At 38.5% G+C, this 21,027-nt stretch overlaps 1 protein-coding gene across 1 annotated transcript in view; it reads right to left on the bottom strand.

Annotated features, from left to right (window-relative positions):
* Positions 1 to 452: 452 nt before the first annotated feature.
* COL1A2 (collagen type I alpha 2 chain) overlaps positions 453 to 21,027 on the bottom strand; it is a 39,220-nt gene continuing 18,645 nt past the window's right edge. The window contains exons 23-52 of the mRNA XM_053993021.1: positions 20,902 to 21,000; positions 19,962 to 20,015; positions 19,504 to 19,602; positions 18,679 to 18,732; positions 17,979 to 18,032; positions 17,798 to 17,851; positions 17,645 to 17,698; positions 16,804 to 16,848; positions 14,622 to 14,720; positions 13,866 to 13,973; positions 12,992 to 13,045; positions 12,367 to 12,420; positions 11,756 to 11,809; positions 11,594 to 11,647; positions 11,385 to 11,492; positions 10,365 to 10,418; positions 10,218 to 10,271; positions 9,146 to 9,307; positions 8,263 to 8,370; positions 7,715 to 7,822; positions 6,730 to 6,783; positions 6,517 to 6,624; positions 6,261 to 6,314; positions 5,818 to 5,925; positions 5,091 to 5,144; positions 4,852 to 4,959; positions 4,198 to 4,444; positions 3,593 to 3,786; positions 1,947 to 2,189; positions 453 to 1,370 (exon numbers count right to left, since the gene is read on the bottom strand). Of these exons, the coding sequence (XP_053848996.1) occupies positions 1,224 to 1,370; positions 1,947 to 2,189; positions 3,593 to 3,786; positions 4,198 to 4,444; positions 4,852 to 4,959; positions 5,091 to 5,144; positions 5,818 to 5,925; positions 6,261 to 6,314; positions 6,517 to 6,624; positions 6,730 to 6,783; positions 7,715 to 7,822; positions 8,263 to 8,370; positions 9,146 to 9,307; positions 10,218 to 10,271; positions 10,365 to 10,418; positions 11,385 to 11,492; positions 11,594 to 11,647; positions 11,756 to 11,809; positions 12,367 to 12,420; positions 12,992 to 13,045; positions 13,866 to 13,973; positions 14,622 to 14,720; positions 16,804 to 16,848; positions 17,645 to 17,698; positions 17,798 to 17,851; positions 17,979 to 18,032; positions 18,679 to 18,732; positions 19,504 to 19,602; positions 19,962 to 20,015; positions 20,902 to 21,000 (2,847 nt within the window). The 3' untranslated portion in view covers positions 453 to 1,223. The remainder of the gene's footprint in view (positions 1,371 to 1,946; positions 2,190 to 3,592; positions 3,787 to 4,197; positions 4,445 to 4,851; positions 4,960 to 5,090; positions 5,145 to 5,817; positions 5,926 to 6,260; positions 6,315 to 6,516; positions 6,625 to 6,729; positions 6,784 to 7,714; positions 7,823 to 8,262; positions 8,371 to 9,145; positions 9,308 to 10,217; positions 10,272 to 10,364; positions 10,419 to 11,384; positions 11,493 to 11,593; positions 11,648 to 11,755; positions 11,810 to 12,366; positions 12,421 to 12,991; positions 13,046 to 13,865; positions 13,974 to 14,621; positions 14,721 to 16,803; positions 16,849 to 17,644; positions 17,699 to 17,797; positions 17,852 to 17,978; positions 18,033 to 18,678; positions 18,733 to 19,503; positions 19,603 to 19,961; positions 20,016 to 20,901; positions 21,001 to 21,027) is intronic.

Raw genomic sequence — 21,027 nt, 5'->3', positions numbered from 1 at the left:
AAATTTGAGATTCTTGGCATAGACTTCTGCACATCCTTTCTAAAGTGCACAGGCATGGTTCTGCTGATTACAGTACAGCATCAGCCAGCACAGCTCTATTAACAGCCAGGAGCTTTCTGTCCTCAAGTGAAAGAGAGAAGCTTCATTTTCCTTCCACCTTTAAGTGAGATGATGATCCTTTTTGCAGCCATTAATCCTACTTAGTAGTTGGAAAAAAGGATGGAATTATTTCTGCTCCTGAACTTCTCATACTTTGAGGCACAGAGTCACTGAGTGAGTTTCTTGAGAACTTCTCAGAAGTTAGTGTTGAAATGAAGAGTCAAGTAGACAATCACACCCTTAAGAGAGTTGTAGGCAACCTTTTGAGGCTTTTACAAAATGTTTTATAGCATCATGCTAAAATCTTGGTGTGAGAATCTCCAATGCATCTAAGCAAATAATTAATTAAATAGTTTCTTTTGGAACACTGGACATGCTTTATTTCATTTTTTCACAATTTATTTAAACATCTCACATATACAAAATACATTTTCTTTCTTTTTTTGAGAAATGATGACCTTTTTTTACCCATAGAAGAAGATTGAAATGAAATTTGAAAGTGGGAACACCTGATTTTGGAGGAAGAAGACAAAGAGGAAGAAAAATTATCCACATGCTTAAGCTGTGGGTGAGACAGGACATCCTAAGTTTTAAGACAGACTTCAAAGAAACAGAGAAGCAATACTTTAAATGCTACTAGCACCATCAAAGTTCAAGTATTGGAAAGATACTCTGTAATTATGCAATTAGCACCACTGTATTTTGAGTGGAATTGAAAATACCTCAGATTGTATGGAGAAGTTCCTACAAAAGATGTGGATCACTCTTGATTTAGTGTATGAGGTAGTTTAAACCTTTGGAAGTCATGGATTTAAACTTCCTCTGTGGAAGATATTCAAAGGCCACAAGTGGTGCAAACTTTCATGACTTTTTATTTTGTTTTTTTTTTCTTTACAAAGGTTGACATTTCCCAAAACAAGGTGTTAAATCTTGAAAGACTTCCAAGTCCATTTGGGGCTGTATTAAATTTCATTGCACAATGCTCCAATCAATTCTTCTCCTTCTCTTTGGCCCAGAGTTTAAGCAAGTAGATGAACAGAAGAAATGGAAGGAGTCAGCTTTCATTATAAAAAGAAATGACAAGAGAATAATTTGGGAGAGGCTTTAAGTTAATTTTAGTTCATTCATTTAAAACAGACTGGGCCAATGTCCAAACCGAATTCTTGGTCAGCGCCGCCAATATCCAAAGGTGCAATGTCAAGGATGGGCAAGCGGGATGGCTTATTTGTTCTGTATTCAATGATTGTTTTGCCCCATTCATTGTTCTTTCTCTGTAAGAGAAGATTCATTGCAGCTGTTATTGCATTGTTCACAGTATTAAGAATTGTTTCACCTGAATGGATAATTTCTGAAATAATATCATATTAATTTTGCTTGTATTGTTTGCAAATCAGATACCACATCCAACTATTTAGATCTCCAATAGAGAGAAAATATTTACTTGAATCTTCTGTAGTCCAATGTGATGCTGTATGCAAGCTACCATATTATTCTCACTGATGTTAGATCCAAAGAGAACCCTGCCTGATTCTTTCAGGACTTAATGATCCGACCCCTTCTATAGCATGTGCATTGTTTGCTTCTGTTTACATAGAATTTGGATCTGGTCCCTCTGAAAACTCTTTTTTTGGCCACATGTACAGTACAAGGTAGGATTTTTTTTGTAACCTCTTCCTTATCACTTGTTAAGGATCTACCATGGTTGGGTTTGTAGGCTATGTATCTTCACCAGGCAAAATTTTGCTGGTTTGACCAATAATCTAATTCTGAATTAAAACACAACTCTATCCCTAATCACATGCTTAGGCCTGGGCAGTCACCATGCCCATGGTTTCTGTGTTACTTACAGAGCAGCCATCCTCAAGAACACTGAAAGTGAATCTGCTGTTGCCTTCAGCTCGTAGTTCAACATCGTTGGATCCCTGCAGCACAACAGCCTTCTTAAGGTTGCCAGTTTCTGCATCCATGTAGGCAATGCTGTTCTTGCAGTGGTAAGTGATGTTCTGGGAGGCATGGTTGGCCAGCAGACGCATGAAGGCAAGTTGGGTGGCCATATCCTTTGAGGTCACTCCTTCACTATTGTATTCAAACTGAAAAACAGAGAGGAACCCAGTCAGTTGTATTGTGGGGGAAAGGAATATATTGCAATGAAAATGTGTGATGGCTGCTCTAGTGTCCTGGTTTCAGCTAGGGTGGAGTTAATTTTTTCTCAGTTGCTGATACAGTGCTGTGTTTTGGATTTGGAATGAGAATGGTGTTGAAAACACACTGATGTTTTGGATTTTGCTAAGTTGTGATTATCTTAAGTCAAGGACAATTTTTTTTTTTGTGTGCGTTTCATGCTCTGCCAGTGAGGAAGTGGACAAAATAAACTAGGAGGGAGCATAGCTGGCACAGGTAACCTGGGCTGATTAAAGGGATATTTAACACCATAAAAAATAATGCCCAGTATATAAACTGGGATGAAGTAACCCAAAAGGGCAGCCAATCTGAGTTCAGGAAGCAGGGCACCAGTCATCAGGTGGTTAGCAATGACATTTTGTATCACATATTGCTTTCCTTTTTATTATCATTATTATTTACCATTGTTACTATATTTTATTTTCAAATATTAAGCTGTTTTTATGTCAACATGCCAGTATTTCTTTGATTCTCCGCCCCCTTCTACTACAGTGGATTGCGGGGAAAAAAGAGGAGTTGAGCAAGTGGCAGTGGTACCTAATTTCTATCTGAGCTTAAACCATGACAGCTAGGAACTTTAAAAAAAGAATCAGAAGCCTGCAGTCACTTTTCTATTGCCACTCCAGAGCTAAAGAATATGAAATAAAAGTAGGAGGAGGTAGACTGACAACCAGACATGAGTGGATGTAGTCGAACTGTAGAGTTCTGTTCCAAGGTATGGTGTTAACAGTTTATATGAATTCAGAGACAAGATGAGGTAAAGTTCAAGGAAGACAATCTACTGTTCCCACAGCTACACCCAAACAATGCCTGTCTCAATAAAACTGTGAAAACTTTTTTGCTAGAATTTTGAAACTTTTTTTAATATAATAGTGTCTGTGGATAGTACAAATATTTTCTTCACTCTTATATTCTTTTTACAGCATCTACTTTTTGACCCTCTAAGAAACAGGACCCTAGACTGCTCTGATCCAATGTGATTAAATCTCATCTTAGACACTTCATCACAATATCAACTCAATTTCATTTAAGAATTAGGCTTCTTAGCTGTACAAAAGTGATGTATTTGCAATTTGCTGGGACAGTATCTAATGTGCAACAATTCTGAATGTTATGGTGGCATGCACTCAGAATCTGATGTGTAATAGAAATATTTTCCCAGGAATAGTATTGTATGTATTTTATGTAACAAATACCAATTTAAAACATTGATGTTTTTCTTTAATTTATCTGCTTGCTTCTGAGAGTCAGCAAATTGAGAACTCTTCAGACAGCGCTGTAGGAAACAATCACCCTGCCATACATCACTTACCTGGCTGCCACCATGGATAGTTTCACCAAACCATATGTGCTGCTTCTTGTCCTTGGGATTCTTGTTGATATACCAGTTCTTAGCAGGAATATTGTCAGGGTTGGCATAGATGCAAGTCTCACCATTTGAAAAATCACAGTATACTCTAATGGCATCTGCAGTGCAGCCTTGGTTGGGGTCAATCCAGTAGAAGCCTGCCGTTGAGGGAAGAAATGTGAATCATGGTTCACTCAGCATAAACTCTGCATGCAGTTCATATTCACTTGTCTGATATGGGAACCCAGGCCATAAATATCACAGCTAGGTGCAATATTAAGGTGAAAAATGGGATACAGATATTTTGGATTGTTAATGTATAAGAAACTGTATTTAAAAGCAAGGGTTAAATATTTTTGTATTATTTTGGAAAATTATTGCAGTAATGTGCAACAATATCAACAAAGAGCTTTTCAGGATGTAACTATTTTCAGTGGAGGCAGAAAGAACTTCTTCATTGGTCAATTAGTATTTTTGCCACATGGCCAAGGATACCTTTCATTGAAGAAAGCTAATGCCCTGGAAGTGCTCCCTGAGACAGAAAGGACAAACATTTGGCACTAGCATACCGCTGCTCCATTCTGGGTGGCTAAGTCTGAGGTCACGGCAGGTGCGAGCTGGGTTCTTTCTGGAGCCTTCTGGGGTCAGCAGGGTCTCAATTTGGTTGTTCAGTGTTTTCAGAGTGGCATCAACTTCATAATCCTTGGGTCTGAGAGAAGGCTGATCAGCCCGGTAGTATTCTGCATCAAAACCAACTTCATATCCACCACCATTGGGACCAGGGGGGCCAGGGGGACCAGGAGGACCAGGAGGACCCTGAAGTTTTCCAAAAGCAGAAGAAAAGCATTCTGTTAGAGATATGGTGCTTTTAATGAAATGCTTTCCACACATGCATACTCCTGGTTAACTCCTGGCACCCTCAGCTCTAATTGGAGGCAGCACACATGGACTTGCCCTGTGGTGACTGCTATGGGTTGAAGCAATGGAAGATGCACAGTGCAGGACTACCACATCTCCTTTGTTCATTTGCACTCTGGCCATAGGGAGCAAAGAAAACCTTTTAGTTCAGGTCTATTAAACATTTCCCTAATATTAAATATCTTTTTTTAAGAAATAAAACATGTGCATTATTAAACTGCTAGGCTTCTGAAGTGATTTAATTACTAAGCTTATAATATAACATAAATGTGTTAAATCAACAAAAAAAAAGAGGTTATACTCACAGCAGGACCTTGGCTACCATGAGAGCCACGCACACCAGCAGGGCCAATAGGTCCAGGGAGACCATTGCGACCATCTTTACCAGGAGGACCAGAAGGACCAGGTGGACCCTAAATGGAAATTTGAACAGTTTAAATGACACTAAAAATGCTACAAATAGGGATTCATATGGATGAGAGCATACATAAATATTGCAGAAAGAGAATGGGAGTTACTTGAATATATTCTGTAATTCACTTACCCTTGGGCCAGCAGGGCCAGTGTTACCAGGAGGACCTTGATCACCATGCTGGCCCTATTGGGAAAGATACAGAGTCATCAAAAAAAGAGCAGTGGAACATGTTTGTGTTTGCTTGATTCAAGAGGGAAATGTATGTAATGTGTATTTGGCTTCAGAGAATGGGAATCTAGGGCTAATGACATTTATTAGTGGAGTTAGGGTATAAAATGCTTGTTTTGGGAAGAGAGGAGAGAGGGCATAAAAATATATTTATGAGGATAACCTATACAATTCTTTATATTGTTTCTTCTGATCTTCAGAGAAGATCAGAAAGAATTTAAAACAAAGTCAGACTTCCTAATGTTGATACCCAAAATTAAAGGGAAGAAAATCCACAAATTACTTCATCTTTTCTAAGATAACTGTTTTACGATTTCTGGCCAAAATAAGAAATAATACTAAAACAAAAGTAGAAGATTTTTAAATTCTTTGTTAGCCAAATGCAATTGAGCTTCAAGGGGACTAATGGTAGTCACAGTTCCAATACCAATACCAGAACCTGCCATTTTGTACAAAAAATGTTGAATGTTAAAGACTATTTATGACTCTTCATTTGAAAGGTGCTGCAGAGTGGAGTAAGTGGTATTAACATATCGTATTGCACAGATGTAATTCTTTACTGGTAAGACCTTATTTTGGTTTTCTTTTTTCCTCATTATATTAAAAACCCTGAAAATCATTAACTTACAGCAAGACCAGGAAGACCCTGCAATCCATTGTGTCCCTTCAAGCCAGGCAGACCTCTAGGCCCCTTATCACCAGGTAGACCTTTCTCACCACGTGGACCTTGTGGGCCCTAGGAAGGGATATAGGTGTCAAGGGAATAAATTAGAAGGCTTAAAGAACATACTTCTGTCAAAGCAAAAATTAAGTGTAAATATTCTACATTAAGTCATATCCCAATGTATATAATGGACATCCCCTTAACACATCCAGGAAGAGTGCCAATCCCAAAAGCTTCAGGACTGATCCCACAAAGAGAATGCTAACTGAGATTCTAAGTTCCTAAATATTTTCAGGTCCTAAAACATTACTTTTTGGGCCCCTTGATCACAATTATGAGTCCTTACTTATAAAGCATGTTTTCTCTTCTTGCATCAATGTGGTAATGCATTTAAAAATCAGACTCACAGCAAGACCTCTTGGACCAAAAGCACCAGCAGGACCGACAGCACCAGCAGGGCCCTGAAACAAGAACAGAGAATACATGTCACTGCTGTATATTGTTCTAATGAGAGTTCCATGCTCAACACATCTCTGGAGAAAGTGAAGTTATTATCTACACATTGTAACGGTGGGATGTACTTTGTATATATTATAGACAGGTCTTAGTCCTCTTAGACTTTAATCTAGAAAGTTAAGGTATATCATCATCTCATCAACTTACAGGTTCACCACGGTTTCCAGGCTTTCCAGAAGGACCAACTTGGCCATGAGGACCAGGAGCACCCAGAGCACCACTGGGACCAGGACTACCAGGAGCACCACGCTCACCCTGGGAACAAAGGAATGCAACAGGAGACACATTGTTATTACTGACTTACACATATTGTAATATATCTTCCATGACAATGAAATAAAAGAAAAAGAAACAAGTTACCTTGAAACCAGGAGCACCATCACGGCCTGGAGGACCATCATTTCCAGGATTGCCCTATTAAAATACCATGAAAAAAATTACTAAATTCCATCACCTTTCATCTCACACAGAACTGTGTCTCAGTCTAATTGCTTACAGTGAGAATAAGAAGATATTGAGGTAGGATAGTATAAATCTTAAAGAGAAAAAACTTCCTTATACATGCCATCCTCAAATGCCTTAAATATACTAATGTTCTGAGAAAACTAAAATGGTCTTCAAATATTTTAGGTTTTAAAAGTTCAGTAAAGAAAAAAATTACTGGGCTTTGCAACATTTCTCTAAATGAAAAGGCTAAGACAATAGCGGTCTTCACTAGCTTGCACTCTTTTAAAACTGAGACTTTCTTTTTAGATGAAAATGCCAGTGGAGGGAAAAGAACCTAAACAATAGCCACAACTAAATTACTTTGCTGTGGTACTTCATAAGGTTAAATGGTTTCCTTTGTGAATATTAATTTCACTTCAGCACTTAGGCTGTGTCCAAAAAAAAATCCATTTTCCTTCAGAAAATTCCAATGAAACAAAGTTCAGGATTTTTAAATTACTGTTCTCTTTGAAATTCTGCAAAGTCTCTGCAAGATTTGTATTAGCAACATATTAACTATGCTTCAGGTTATCAAATAAGCTTCCCTGATAAGGCTGCAATTTTTATACTTTCATGATAGATATGCATGTTCTGTTTTTCTTGGCATTTATGTAAAAAGTGAAAAGATTCTGAGAGTGATTTCAGGATGTATTTCAGACACAACTTGTGCTTTAAAACGTCTGTCACCTAGTTGGGCATAGGAATCCATGTCTATAAAAAGCCTGATATAATTTTCTCTAAAGACATTGCTCAAGTTTGCTAGCAGAACAGCCTCCAGTTCCATCCACTTTTTCCGAGTATTTGTATTTGGATCAGAATAAAGAAAAAGCAACCTGAAGAGGATAAAAAACCAGCTTACATCACGTCCAGCTTCACCAGGAGCACCATTTGGACCAGGAGAACCCACAGGACCAGAGGGACCACGGGCACCAGGAGGACCAGAAACACCCAGGGGACCAGGTTCACCCTAATACAGGAACAGTTGTAACAAAATGTGACATTATAATACCACACAAACCAGTCTTACAGAACTTCTAGCTTTCATCTAAGAGCAACATTTCTCTGCAATGAGTTTGGGAAGGAAAAAAGAATCAGGACACAAGAAACATACCAACCTATATAAAATATTATCTTCATTCTAAATCATACTACTAGAAACCTCTTAACATTTCTGACATTCAGAAATTTGCTCACCTGCAGATAATTCTGGTTTGTCTGCAACAAGCCATAATTTCTTCCACTGATCTACGTCTGGTAGGTCCATATCCTCTGTTTCCAACAGCAATGGAAACAGCATAACCTGCATCTCCCTGGCTTCCCATAAGACAGGACCTCATCTGTGTGTGGTTTTTTTCCTTTTTAATTACATGTTATCTGTTTAAAGCAGTTAACTAATCATATACTCACTGTTGCTCCAGAGATGCCTGGAAGACCACGTTCTCCCCGAGAGCCAGGCAGACCAAGGATACCAGGAGCACCAAGAATACCCTGAGGACCTGGGGTACCAGGAGGACCCTATGATATGAAGAGAATAATATTTATATTAATAGACAAAAATAAATGTAACATACACTCTTTATACACAATGTAACATACATTTACACAATGTAACATACATTCTTTATACACATCAGACAATGATATTGAAAACTGCATTCTTGGTTACAATTTTTGCAGATCACAGAAGAAATTTCTATAATTTTTTTGTTGAGTAACAATTGTGGTATTTCACGCAAGTGCTTACTTCAATAAGACAGAAACATGTATGACTTTTAAAAAAAGCCAGTAATTCTGGATGTGCTTAAAGATACTCAAAAGTAATTAATTTATTTGCATAATTCTACATCAACCTGTGGGCAGACAACTTTAACCTTGTGATCCCCACAAATCAGAGTTTCTGATGCAGCTATGAATTGAGATTATTCTAAATGGATATTCACAGGTTCCTTGTTTTTCTATCCATGAGGATCAATTTCAGTGTAGAAGATGTACTTCCTTTTCTCAAACTAAATATCAATTTCTTCTGTAGTTAGAGAAAGATACAACTCACCACAAGAGAAAAAGAGAAAGAGAACCCTGATCCAGGGATCAGGCTCACTTTTTATAGTATGTTTGTCAAGCATACCTATGAACAATTTCTTGTGTCTCAGTGGAACTTCTACTTAAAAGGCTTTGCTAAATTTGTGCATAAAGTTGAAAAGCCCTTCACAAACACCAAAAGTATCTCAGAAGCCATAACATTCACATGAAGAGAAACATATTTAACGAGATGTGATACTCAGTAACTTACAGCAGCACCAGCCTCTCCAGATGGACCTTTCTCACCAGCAAAACCAGGTGGGCCAGCAATACCTTGTTCACCAGTGCGGCCAACTGGTCCAACATCACCACGTAGACCTCGAGGACCATCTTTACCAGCTGGGCCAGGAGGACCAGGGGGACCAGTGATGCCCTAGGATTGAGTATGAATATGATACCATTACAATATAGACCTGAGGATAACATTTCATTTTAAGTTCATGTGAAAAAATAGTCCCCTGCAATAAACAGGTCATCAGCTGCTCCAAAGCAGCAACTTCTATTGCTTTGTTAGCAGTGGAGAGCTGGAAGCAGTAGAATTTGACTGCTTTTTTTTTTTTTTTTTTAAACTCTGGGCAGCTGAAAGTGGCAAAATTTGGTGGGAAAATATAGATGTGTCTCTTGTTGGAGACATTAATTGCAACTAAAAAATCCATGAGAAAAAAAAACCCCAGTATCTTCCAATTCAACAGGATTATTTGCTTTGGATAATGCGATTTAAAATTTATTTAAATCTAGAGTAACTAAGAAAAGAAGTGCCTTTTGGTAAAGGTTGGAAACACCTTTGAAAAGACTACAAATGTCAATCTAGAATGAGAATTTCTTGCTGAAAAATAAAAAATAGTCACATTCCAAAACAGAGTGAGTTTGCCCTGCTCAAGACAGGGACTAGAACTGCAGGTACTTTAGAAAATGTAGACATACAATAACCTTAACATTTTTCTGCAGATTGGACATGACCTTCTTATTCCACTCCATCATGAGTAATTGCATAGCCATTGATTTGAACAAAAGCAAATAAACATTGATTTTTTAAAATGGTGGGTACTTCAAGAAGCATAGGGATGCTTGATAGATGTTTTGATAAAACTCACAAATTAAATGCATAGGTTGTACTCTGGGAGTTTGAAGAATTAGATTTTTTTTTCTCATCCAGTTCTATAAGGATCTGAGGTTATTCCAGTAAAATTATGATTCACATCAATGAAACAAAAGTTAGGATTATCCCTAAGGAAAGCAGCTTCTGACTTATCTCCCATTACATTTCTTCATTAGTTACTTACAGCAGGGCCAGGAGGACCAACTCTTCCAGCAGCACCAGGGAAACCAGTCATGCCCTAAAAACAAATTTGAAAATTAAGATTAGGTTTTAAGGAAACAATAACTTCATGAAAAGCAACAATGTCAGTACTAAAAGCCTGAAGACTTACAGGAGGACCAGCATCACCACGAGGGCCAGCAGGACCAGCAGCACCAGCAGGACCCTAAGTATAAAGGATTGAAAAAGAGAGATGGATCAAGCAAAGATAATTAATGCTCCCTATTTAGAACAAGGGCTCAGTGTCACTATTGTGAAAGCTAAGGGTGATTTTTATACCAGCAGAAGGACTGGGCCCAAAACCAAGCTGCCTATCCTGACAGCAGGGTATTAAATTCTCACACACATTTTGGATCAGTATCATAAGGCCCGAGAAAAGTTGCATAAGGCATTTATGATTCAGATTAATTTCCTTGCAAATGTTACATGCATCTAAACAAATCTGGAAGTCAAAATGTGAAAACAGGGCAAAATCATAAAATCGTCTGTTTGCACTGTGTGACTAATACAGCCACTTAGTGCAAGAGCCTGCTATTGGTATTAAAATCATACAATAATTAACCCAAGCTACGCTATTCTGCAACACTTTGTGGTATTTGAAGCACGTGGGTCTGACTTTCTGCATCATTTCAAGCAGTTCCCCAGTAATATGCATGTAAGGCAATATACAACTTTGGGCTATAAAGGTGCCAGCACATGAAAAGCCTATGTGCAAATGGGTGCACAGACAAATTTGCACATGCTTCTGGATGACTGAGTCTGAAAATCAAAGTGTGACAGCACATCCCATCTTTGAGAGAAAAGTGTCAATGTCCTCAGCTCAGAACTTACCCACAATCACCCCCTGAATGGTCCAAGATAGAGTGATTTTGCTGATCTTCAGAGCAAGTTGAAAATTAGTTATTATTTTGTCTTCATTTCAGTTCCAGACTCACAATCTGAGCCCACATAAATAGATCGATAAAATTTACATAATGTGTGAAAATCAGCATGGTAACTTTTCTCACAGCCTGGCTTGAAGTTTTGTTTCTTTCTTTCATTACCTTCTCAGAATTCAAGGCTTTCAGGCTAATGTATTGCTTGCATGGCACAGTTGAGAACTATGCATTTCACAAAGACACAATTCACTTACTGGTGGTCCAGAAGCACCAACTGGGCCAATGGCACCTGCTGGTCCAGTTTCACCCTTAGGTCCTTTGGGCCCACGCTCGCCTTTAGCACCAGGCTGACCAGCTGCACCCTGTGGGCAGAAAAACAGACAAAACGAGGAATTGAAAACCTTGCAGAGGAAATAGAGGAAGGTTATGGCATCAATATGAGGAAAGTGCAAACAAAACTCACAGGGGGTCCAGCAAATCCACTGGGACCTACAGGACCAGGCTCACCACGTTCACCCTAGAGAGAGGACAAAGAACAGATGACTGGTTAGAACGGTCTTTAAAAAAGCAGTTTTCTGAACATCATGTCTTTGACACAGGAGTAACTGTAGAAATTACAACTTACAGGGATACCACGGGCACCAGCAGGACCAGCAGGACCCGCAGGACCTCCTTCTCCCTAAAAGACAGACAAAACATTTTGACAATGGGAAATGGCTTAACTGCAGCCAGAACAGGAATGCTCCTGTGGTACAGATACATATAGTGAGTCTCCTTGGATCTCCAGTACAGAGGATGTTACTGAAAATGCTGCTGGTTTTCACCCACCCTGTATTAAGATCTAATGATTCTCAGACAGCATAAAGTACCATTCTGAGCTAACGTGTGGTTATTCATCATTGTATCAAAATTTCTTCTCACAGTGCGAGTAGAATTGTGGAGTTTAACCTCAGCTGGGAAAAATTCAGCCCAAGGCTGAATCAGAATCATCTCCAGGTATAACCCACTGCCATGTAGATGTGCATCCCCTTCCCTGCCCTTTTAGAAAAAGGTTTGGTATCCTATGGCAAGCTTCACTGAATAGTCTCAAAAGCTCTTGCTTCCTGGATCTGAAAAACTTAAAGAATTGCTGAAAACTAGAAAGATGGAAATGGTTTTTATGGAACTCATCTTTAATATTCATTTGTGAGTAAATTGTATCAACAAGGCATTTTTTCATTCAAAGAGTGGACTTACCCGATCACCAGCACCACCAGCAGGGCCAGGAGCACCAATAGCACCAGGGAGACCCTACAGCCCAAGAGACAGGACACTGTTTCAAACAAAATGTAAGTAGGACCAGCTACTTTAAATAAGCTTTCTCTTTCCCCCTAGAAAAAAGTGTGTAACTAACTTTCCTTCAGATGTTCTCAATATAAAGGATACATGATTTTATAAACCAAAACCTGTTCTGTTATTTTCCTTCCCAAAGTATGAATCCTAAGAAAGACACCTGAAATCTCAAATTAAGGATAGTTTTGTGTAACTTTGAAGGCTGCCTTTAAAATTAGCTGTCTGGGCTGAGCCCATAAAATGAAAAAGGACACTGTTACATTGAACAGCTGTGCAAGGCCTGTGAAATACTCTGCTCATGTTATTTCTCTGCTTGGATGCATGAGAAGTGATCACTTTTCTCTCTCTCCCCCTGAATTCAATCATCCTTGGACAAGGGGCAACAAAATTACATTGATTTGTATCAAAAATGAGCAGATACAAGCAGTAATGTAATACAGTGGGAAATGCAAGTTCTGAACATTCTTCTCAGTTATTTAAGTTCTGAGGTGTAGCAAGGTAAAGTCAAGTAGAACCAGAAGATACTTACACGAGCACCATCTCTTCCTGTTGCACCTGTATCACCTCTCAGACCTGGGGCACCCTGGAACGCACAGTGGGAAAAATTGATTGGTAGTGAACACAACATTTTGTATGAAAGAAGTCTTGAGCTGTTTGCTGAGTATCTGTGCATTATTTAGATATCATACAAAAACCTTTTCCTAGGTTTTCTGGAGAAATGAGCGTTGATTATTTTATTCTTATTGCTGAGTAGGTACTGACTGGCAAAGTGAATGTTTGGAAAGGGTACTGGCATGCTTTTCAGAATAAACCTGCTTCTGTCATGGGAAGCCTTCTTGGCTTCTCTCAGGTACCAAGAATTCAGAATGGAATTAGAAATTGAAAACCATGTCCATGTATATTACAAATGATGAATATAAATCCCCCTCAAAATCTCTTTTCTTTTGGTCAAGAGATACCCATCTGTAAAAGTGCTTCTAAGTATTCATGTTATACCTTCTATATGAAGCAAGAAAACAGCTATTAAAAACAATGATGTCATATGGGTGGACACATCAAATGCCACATGTTTCATATAACAAAAAGTTATCTTCAGACCATCACTAGAGTCAAGAAACCAGATCAACACTCTGCTCTCTCTCTTTTTTTTTTCTTAATACAGCCTAGTGTTCTTCATTAATCTGCATGTCAAGACATAGTGTTTTTTAAAAATTTTAGGCTGGCATCTTAGAAAAGACAGTCAGTCCGTTAGACCAACAAAACCTCTACTTGCTGACCTTTGCCTAATACAGTTTCACTGTAAATAAACGTCACATTGGGGTAACCTGCAGGTTTTTCCAAGTTAAGGAAATTTAGGCATCTCAAACCTGTGCATGCAATAACAAGCCAGTTGTCCATCTTACCTTTTCACCCTTGCCTCCTGGAACACCAGCAACACCTCTCTCTCCTGGGATTCCACCAGGGCCAGCAGGACCAGGAGCACCAGCAGCACCAACATTGCCAGGCTCACCCTAGCAGCAACAGCAGATCATGTAAGTCAGGGTCAAGTCACTCAAAGTTTGGAACAAAATCCTCATTACTGTTGTGCCCACCATTCTACTTGGTTGTAAACAGTGTGAGTAGTAACATTTTTGTCTTGAGCTATTGTACACGTTTTACTTTTCCAGCTAGTGAAGATGCCGGATGTGAACGCTCTCTGATTCTGTGGGCTCCTGAGGTTTTAGGTCCATTTTCCAAACTAAACTTCTGCAGAAAGACTAGCCATGGAAATCTAGAAAACTAAGACCCAGATTCACTTAGCATCAAGCCAACATCATCATTTGCTAAACAATCACTTATTATTGCCCTAATATTTGGGGGAAAATATTGCTAACTAGAGACAAGAGCTTCCTGTGTACAGGTAGGTGTGGGTATAAACTGAAGTCAGCATGAATTTTGGTCAGAATCTCAGATCCTATTCCAAACAGTATAACAGCATCCCCAGCTGACAACATGTATGCAAACTGATTTCCCCTCCCATCATCTATATTACTAAACATAAACCCATTTAATATTAGTGTGGACTAGTGTGGGATGGAACTTCACCACTTGGAGAGAGGTTTCGGACTGCGTTGATCAGGAATTCAACAGTAAGGCAACAGCAGCTGGAAAAGACATACCTTGTTACCATCGGGGCCTGGTGGGCCAGAGGGACCACGGCTTCCAATGGGACCAGCAGGACCAACAGCACCGCTCTCGCCAGGAGGACCACGCTCACCCTACAGGAGACAGTCTGATCTGAGTGCTCCCTTGAATTGCTCTTTAGCTGAAAGCACTGGCGAGGAGCAATGACAGCGTGTCACATGTTTATCTGAATAAACCTTTAATTAGAATTGGGAAGCTATTAACTAAATTTGTCATAAGAACTGACTCTAGCTTTTGACACAAGAATATCAAAATGAAGTAATAAAGTCTTGCATCATGACAACAGCTGACAACTAAAGTATTAATACTTCTTGAACATGGATTTTGGCTACTGTGCTTGTTCTGTTAACAGACATCCTACTATCAAATGGAGATCCTGTTTTAGGACAAATAATGTATTCTAGTGAAATTAAAGGGATAGTAATTGGCAAACAATTATTTTTGCAGTGGCAAGTGCCTGGTGACAGGAGAATAATAAAGGTAACACCTAAAGCCTACTAATGTGACCTGTACATTATAACAGGTATAAGGACAAATTCTGCTTTATAGATCTGGAGACATGTAAGTAACCAGAAACTCAACTTAAATGCACAATAGATCTAACAAAAATAGAACCAGTTTTACTAAAGATATCTCAAATTATCTCAGAGTGATCAAGCTGGACATCAGTGAATAATCTAATAAGGTATAATGGAGTTTTTAGTTATGCTGGAGAATTTGGAATTTGTAGAAGAACTACAATGTGGTCAAAGAATTGACTTAAGGGGAGTTAGCTCACCAGTAGAAAGCATCAATGATGCAACAGATTAATTTATATTGTAGAGATGTTCCTAAATTAACTTGTTTTATACATTTAGTTAATTACAAAGAGGCAGAAAAAGAAGAAATATGCAAATATCACAAAGGAAGCATTTGTCAACAGGAAGAAGGATTGGCAGACTTCACAGGAAGAAGTGAATAACCTGCTAGATGGCTGTCAGAGCAAAGAGATAAAATTCAAGAGTGCAAGTACCAGGCCATTTATTTAGGCATCAAAACTGCAAATTCTGCTGTAAATGGAGGCTTCAATTGTGAAAATGACTGAAAGGGAAAGGTAATAGCCAACAATATGATACAGACATATAAAATGAAAATATGATCTAGCACAAGCAGTGGGATACTTTTAGGAAGTGTTAATGTTGTGTATAAAGCATCAGTAAGGCCTAATTTGGAATACTGGATGAAATACACTGAGGGTTCGATATGTGATGCTTAGGGCAAGCTAGAGCAGAGGCAAATAACTGCTACTGCTATGACAAAGGGAACTTGGCTTGGATGAAATGGCAAAATGAGAGTTTAGAGCAGACATGGTTTTTGATACAGACTCAGGGCACTAAACCATAGGAACAAAAAGTGCTGTTTAAACTGATTGAAATAACTGATAAGAGTGAATGGGAATATTTGTCACTGGATATATTTAATCTGGAAGTCAGAAGAAAAGAAGAAGCAACAGAAGTAGGTTAAATATCAATCTCTTTAGAGGTGAATTTGGAAAGCAAATACTTAATTGAGCCCTTTATAAACTAATCCTTGCTCTACATAAATGGAATCTTCCTGCCATGCAGGAAGGCATCCACACAAAGTTCTTTGAGGATGTTTATTGATAGCTCAGAATTAAAGGGAACTGGGAGGCAATACCTTCTAATGGCTTCTGGTTTCTGAATTCAGTCCACTCTATTCAAAGACAGTACTGGGGAGGTAGGAGCTGCTTAGCAAGGGATAGTAAAACTGAAATGGTCAAGCTAAGAAGGTGTGTGCACAGGCACTGCAGATGAAAACCCTCATATTCATCAGGCCCCAGTGTAACACTGCAGGATCAGTCCTTTATCATCCACAGTCTCATTGTAAGATTAATACAGGATATCATTATTTGGGTAATATTCATACTTATACAGAAGTTTACTAGCACTGGCAACTGTGTTAACCCTAACTCAAATACCCTGACACCTGCTAAGAGCAGAGAATATTATCCTTCATTCCTGGAAGTCTGCTGCAATACACTATTCTGTAACAGAGAAGAGCTTTTTGCCTTGAGGAACATGGAAACGTACATAGTTACTATCATTACTGAACACATTATTAAGATAGTCTGTACCAAATTTCAAATGAGTTACTCACTCTTGGGCCAGCGGGACCAGGGACACCAAATTCACCATGAAGACCCTAGAAGAGAATAGATATAGAAGTAAAGTTTATTTTACTTGCTTAAATTGTACTTTGTTTCTTAGCAACAAATGGAAATTCTCAAACTGCAGCAGTATATTGAGAAGTTTCAGCTGAATTGTCAGACAATCTATTACATACATGGAAATAAGCCCTTTTCCTCCAGCTGCACAGTATCTCAAGGTACACATTAGATAATATTTTTTCATCTGAAGAATTAGTTATTAAATTACAAGCTCTTTTTTCAGGTATATTCAATGTAAACTCTTTTACAGGGACCGAGATGTAACTATAAATGTTAAAGGTGACTCTGACACAAAGGATGCACAATTTGCAGAATACATCTCACACCAACTGTGCAGCAGCTAGAGCATGAATTACAATTGAACTACCTCAACTGGATGCCATTGTACATTCCCTGAAACCAGCTGAGGTGCAAAAACATAAATGGAGTAGTGCAGGTTAGACTGAACCTTGAAGATTTTGAAAGAAATGTGAAGCAAAATATTTTTCATGTACTGTCTCTTCTGGGGGAAGAAGCATATTTTATTGCTACTTAAGGCCCAAAAAGCAAAGGGCTATCTTTGCTTTGTTTCATACCAAAACTTTTAAAAGGAAGTATGATGCAAGTTCCAATGCAACAGGGACTTTTCCAAATTAAAGTCTTCATGTTACCCTGATTGCTTTGTTTTGGCAAATAGATTCAACAGGCTCTTGCTCCACCACATGTGCCATTGCAAACACAGCCCTCATGCAATTCCTGCCTCATCCATGGAATGCTGTGTCTGTCACTCACCCTCTCGCCTGGTTTACCAGCCTCTCCAGCGGGACCCGAGGGACCTGGCAGACCCTGAGTGTAAAGAAACAAGAATACAAATATAGTTAAGGCAGAAGCTCTTCATGCTATGGGAACCATAGATAAGATTGAACAGAGCACACAGTTACTTACCTGGAAGCCAGGAGGGCCAGCAGGACCTGTTTCACCCTTTCCACCTTGGTTGCCCTGGATGGAAAAAAACCCCAAATGATTAACTTGGAAGAAAAAATACAGGGAAGTGGATTTTACAATGGGAAGTCCCATTAATGAAAAGTAAATAATGAATTGGATTTGTGTGGAGGCTGTTACTTACAGTGACTCCAGGAGGACCTTGGGCACCGTTGTTTCCCTCTGGACCAGGAGCACCCTGTATATGTTCAAGTAGAAAGCTATTATCAAAGTTTTAATTTTATATGAGTAATATTTCTAAATTATTATGTGCCGAAACCAAATGTCTCTGGCTGTGTATTTTGAACTTAACAATTTACTTTCAAGAACTTCAAAGCCAGAGGTACTAAAGATGCTTAAAATTTTAAATTCTCATCATTTTAGTTATTGCAGCACATTTATATTTAAGAAAACTTATTTGGGAAATACAGAATATAGAAACCTTGCTAATAGCATTTTTCCCACACAAGACTGTTTTTTTCAGTCCCTTAAATGGAAGAATTAGTAAGTTTCAACTATGAGTAAAAAGTTGTAAATTCACAGGATGAATTAGAAACCATACACTGTGCTCTAAGAATTAGGACAGGGCGTGCTATTTTTTCCTCTTCATAGGATAATACCCCATGATTAATTACCCAACTAATACCCAAGAAGAGGAGTTTTCATTTATCCATTAAGTAATAGTCCCCATCAACAAGAGGCTAAAAATAATGCATTCCCAAGGGCTTTTCTAATTTCATCATCTAGTCATACTTGCACAAGCCAATGCTATCTTATTGCAGAGGTTTGGAAAATCTACTTTTTTTTCCTCTTTGGAAGGTGATAAATAAAATATATCCACGTACCCGTGGGCCAGCAAGACCAACGTTGCCTTTTTCACCAGGTTTGCCAGGTTCACCCTGAAGTTGAAAGAAAAAGGTATAAAAATTAACCAACACTTCATATTAGATTCAGTTTAAACTACTAAGCAGAGACTTACACTCTCACTGCAGATTTACTGTAATATTTCTTTAACCCAAATTAAAATACACACAAGCTCCATCTGTCTTTTTGGATCACTTAGATTAGCTCAAAAATATATGTCTTTTCAAAACTCGATGCCTTTATGTTTTGAGATTGTAATTTGTGGCACTCCATGTAGTATCCTATGCAATATACTATATATTTGCATGTGCGTGTATGTACAGCAACAGCCAAGTCCAGGACATGATTGTTATCTGTGGTCTCTGTGGGACATGTAAAGAACTCCACTGAAGTCACTGGTAGCTTTTATTCTAAATTGAGTAAATTGAGTGAGCTTTGGATAGTGCTCCATAAGTAACAGTACTCTGAAACTAGTTTAATGGCCAAACTTGACAGAACTTTTACAGATGTGAATATACAGAAATGATAAAATGGACATACTGAAATCATAAAATAGACATATATTATTCTAATCACTTCAATATCAAAATATCCCTAAGCTAATTAAATTGCTTTTTCATTTCTTTAATCATATTTTAGATAACTGGAAAATAATTTGAAACAGAGCTCTTGAATGTAAGCAGATGCCACCCAATGAGCAGCACAGGAGCATATAGGTAGATGTGTTGGATTAATGATAGTTGGGACCCTACACATTAGTCTGGAAATACTTTCATAGTAATACAAAGCTTCTATCCTGTACTTACAGTGGGACCTTTTGGTCCAGGGAATCCAATGTTGCCAGGCTCACCTCTATTACCAGCTGGACCAATTGGCCCAACTCTACCATCTGCTCCAGGGAAACCCTAGAAAAAGAAGTCATACTATTAAATGGCTCAGGTAATTTAATTAGACTTCAGCTTTAGGAGAAATATGTACTGACAGGAAGCAAATGTAATTTAACTTTTCACCATTGTTGATACATCGCATGCTCATGCATCCCTCCCTTTTTCTCCTTTTTGTAGAACTCTGTATTTTTTCTTTCCCTCCCAGGACACAGAAATGAATGGAAATCTTCACACTGATCTTCTGAGTATTACAATAGAGAATCTTGCTGGTTTTACACAGTTGTGTTAGAGCTCAGTGCTGAGATGTCTGCTTTATGCAATTGTACTTCTTTCTTTCCCATGCAACGGGGGAACAGAATAAAAAGCAAAGTACTTACAACAGGACCTTCCTTGCCAGCAGGGCCCGGGCTTCCAGGCTGACCTGGGAGACCCTGAGAAAGGAAAAGTTTCATGTTTTTAGGAGGAAACCTACTCACCCAATACATAACCACAATTTTTTCTACATGCATGCATGCACATACACAGAGGTGCCAAGTTATCAATATACACTATTTAAAGAGGACTGTAGGTGCTATCACATTTCCACCTGAAGCACAATGACTCTTAATTTGACGGTGTGTGCTCCCATGCCAGTTGAAAATCAGTATAGGGAAGCACCTGTTTTACTCAGAGAAACTAATTTAGGGTCTGCTTTGGAGGATAGTATGTTTCAATGTCTGCAGATGCCTAATACTCATATGTGCATTGCAAACCTTTACTTCACAGGGTAGGGTAGGAAGAGAAAGAATAAGGAGCATAAATATAATGAGAAAAACATAATCTGGCTGCAGCCCACACCACTAAAAGTAAATGGCTGTTTTCAGTGAAATAATTTGTAAAATAAAAAAGAAATAATTGACATCAGCCATTTCACATAATTTAGGGTATAATTATATAACATAATAGGGTCTGCTTTCCTTTGAGTTCATTAAAGAGAACACACATGCCTTAATTGTGATCATAATGATCACATTCTGTAAATTATCACAAGTGGAAACCCCTTACAGAAGTCAATGCAATATCCAGTACAAGAGGACAGTGCTCCATCCCATAGCCATCAAATGCTACCCTAACAAAAGTAACTAATTTCAATAAACATTTTGATGCTTCTTAATTGTTCCTAATTTTTTCCTGTTTTTTTCAGTAGAGTGGTGGATGTGCCCTAACTGTGGTTAACACATGCTGAATTTTTGCAGTTGGATTTTCAAATAATTTTGTCCATTATAAGTAATTTTCTTCCTATGTAGTTCACACTTAATCCACAGAGTTTGAACTTACTCTTGGACCCATAAGACCAGGCTCACCAGGACGGCCAGCATCACCATTAGGACCCTTAGCACCAACAGGACCACTAGCACCACGGTTACCAGCAGGTCCCTACCAAAAGAAAGAAATAAAATTAGG

Source organism: Vidua macroura, chromosome 1, assembly GCF_024509145.1.
Source record: "Vidua macroura isolate BioBank_ID:100142 chromosome 1, ASM2450914v1, whole genome shotgun sequence".
Lineage (NCBI taxonomy): Eukaryota > Metazoa > Chordata > Aves > Passeriformes > Viduidae > Vidua > Vidua macroura.
Note: the sequence above shows the minus strand (reverse complement) of the source record. Positions and strands in the feature narration are given on the sequence as shown.